The sequence below is a fragment of the Mandrillus leucophaeus genome, unplaced genomic scaffold, assembly GCF_000951045.1.
Source record: "Mandrillus leucophaeus isolate KB7577 unplaced genomic scaffold, Mleu.le_1.0 Scaffold54, whole genome shotgun sequence".
Taxonomy (NCBI): Eukaryota; Metazoa; Chordata; class Mammalia; order Primates; family Cercopithecidae; genus Mandrillus; species Mandrillus leucophaeus.
In genome coordinates, this window is record NW_012105808.1 from 637,194 (window position 1) to 638,643 (window position 1,450).

The 1,450-nt window shown below is 63.9% G+C and overlaps 1 protein-coding gene across 5 annotated transcripts in view; it reads right to left on the reverse strand.

Moving 5' to 3' along the window:
• Positions 1-1,212, reverse strand: part of LOC105551951 (chromosome unknown open reading frame, human C19orf25) — an 8,874-nt gene extending 7,662 nt beyond the window's left edge. For 2 of the 5 annotated variants that reach the window (XM_011997416.1, XM_011997415.1), the window contains exons 1-2: positions 836-1,212; positions 443-574 (exon numbers count right to left, since the gene is read on the reverse strand). In XM_011997416.1, coding sequence (XP_011852806.1) covers positions 443-574; positions 836-1,145 — 442 coding nt within the window. In that variant the 5' untranslated portion in view covers positions 1,146-1,212. Of the gene's footprint in view, positions 1-442; positions 575-782 lie in introns of all 5 variants that reach the window. The other 3 variants (XM_011997420.1, XM_011997417.1, XM_011997419.1) reach the window with 3 other exon arrangements.
• Positions 1,213-1,450: the final 238 nt, after the last annotated feature.

Here is a 1,450-nt window from a genome sequence, read left to right on the forward strand (position 1 = left end):
ACTGCAAACTCTGCCTCCCGGGTTCAAGCGATTCTCCTGCCTCAGCCTCCCCAGTAGCTGGGATTACAGGCGCCTGCCACTATGCCCAGCTAACATTTTTTTTTTCTTTTTTTGCATTTTTAGCAGAGACGGGGTTTCACCATGTTGGCCAGGCTGGTCTCGAACTCCTGGGCTCAAGCGATCCTCCCGCCTCGTCCTCCGAAAGTGCTGGGCTTACAGGCCTGAACTACAGCGCCCGGCCTCCTCCCCTGCCTGAAGAACCCTCTGAAAATCGGTCCCACTCTACAGAGGCGGAGAGGGAGGCTCGGAGAGGATATGGATCGTGCCCACGTTACTGGGATTCCCAGGGCGTTGGGTCAGGAGTTAGGGGTGTGCTTCTCTCCCGTCCCCCTTGCTGCCGGGGTCTCAGGTCCGCCTTTCCCCGGGACAGGTCTCCCCCTACCTTCCGGGGCCAGGGTGGTGAACACTGGGTCCTCTGCCGGCGCCCCTCGCACATCCTCCAGGATCTGCTCCACCGTGGGGGGCGCTGGGCGGGTGGGCAGCAGCACGCGCTTCTTGGTCTTGGAGCCCATCTCTGCAGGCGGGGAAGGGAGCGCTGACCCGGGCGTCCACCTCTCCGCCTTTGCCCGGGCCGCTCCTCCCGCCCCGCGAACTCGTACGCACCCGTCGCGGCCCCGCTCCCAAGGAAGCCCGCCCTGTCCCGCCCCTCTGGGTTCTCGCCGGGGCCTGACCCTCCCTCCGCCCAACAACATGGTGGCCAAGGCTTCAGGGTCTGGTTCAACCTCTGCCTCAGTTTCTCCGCGGTAACCCCAGTCGCCACCCTCTCCCCACCTACCTGGACTCGGAACCCGAGCCCCGAGCGTCGGCGATGCAGCCACCTCCGCTTCCGGCCGGAGCACCGCCCCGTCCCGGATCACGTCACACGCGCTTCCGGCCTCCTCTCGCGCCGGCCCGCCGCTCATCGCGGGGCTCCACGCCTTCTTAAAGGGACCGTGCCCTTGAGATTCGGATCTCAGCCTTTCAGTCGAACCCGAGCCTGGACGCACTAGGACGAGAGCGAGTTCGAGTCTAGGCTCCACTGGCTGGGTAGAAAAGCATCCGAGGCTCGTCTTTCTGAAAAGCGGGACACGCCACCCAGGGGACATGCCACCCACGTGGCTGTCGGGAGCACACAGTCGCTGGCCACCTAAGGGGGCCTGGTGGTGCACCAGCACTCGGTGATGTTGGCTGCAGGAATCTCACCTAGGTTGCCAGGACGCAGAGGGGCCGCCACGGCGCCTCCACTTCCAGCCAAAGCGGGTCCTCCCGCCTCGGGGGCGGTACTGGAGGTCACCTTTTCCCCTCCGCTGATGCCTGGGAAGGCAGGAAGAGCAGAGCGCCCTTTTCCTGTCTCAAGAGCTTTATTGAGATGCAGTTTACATACCACAAAGTTCGCCTGTTTATTTCGTTT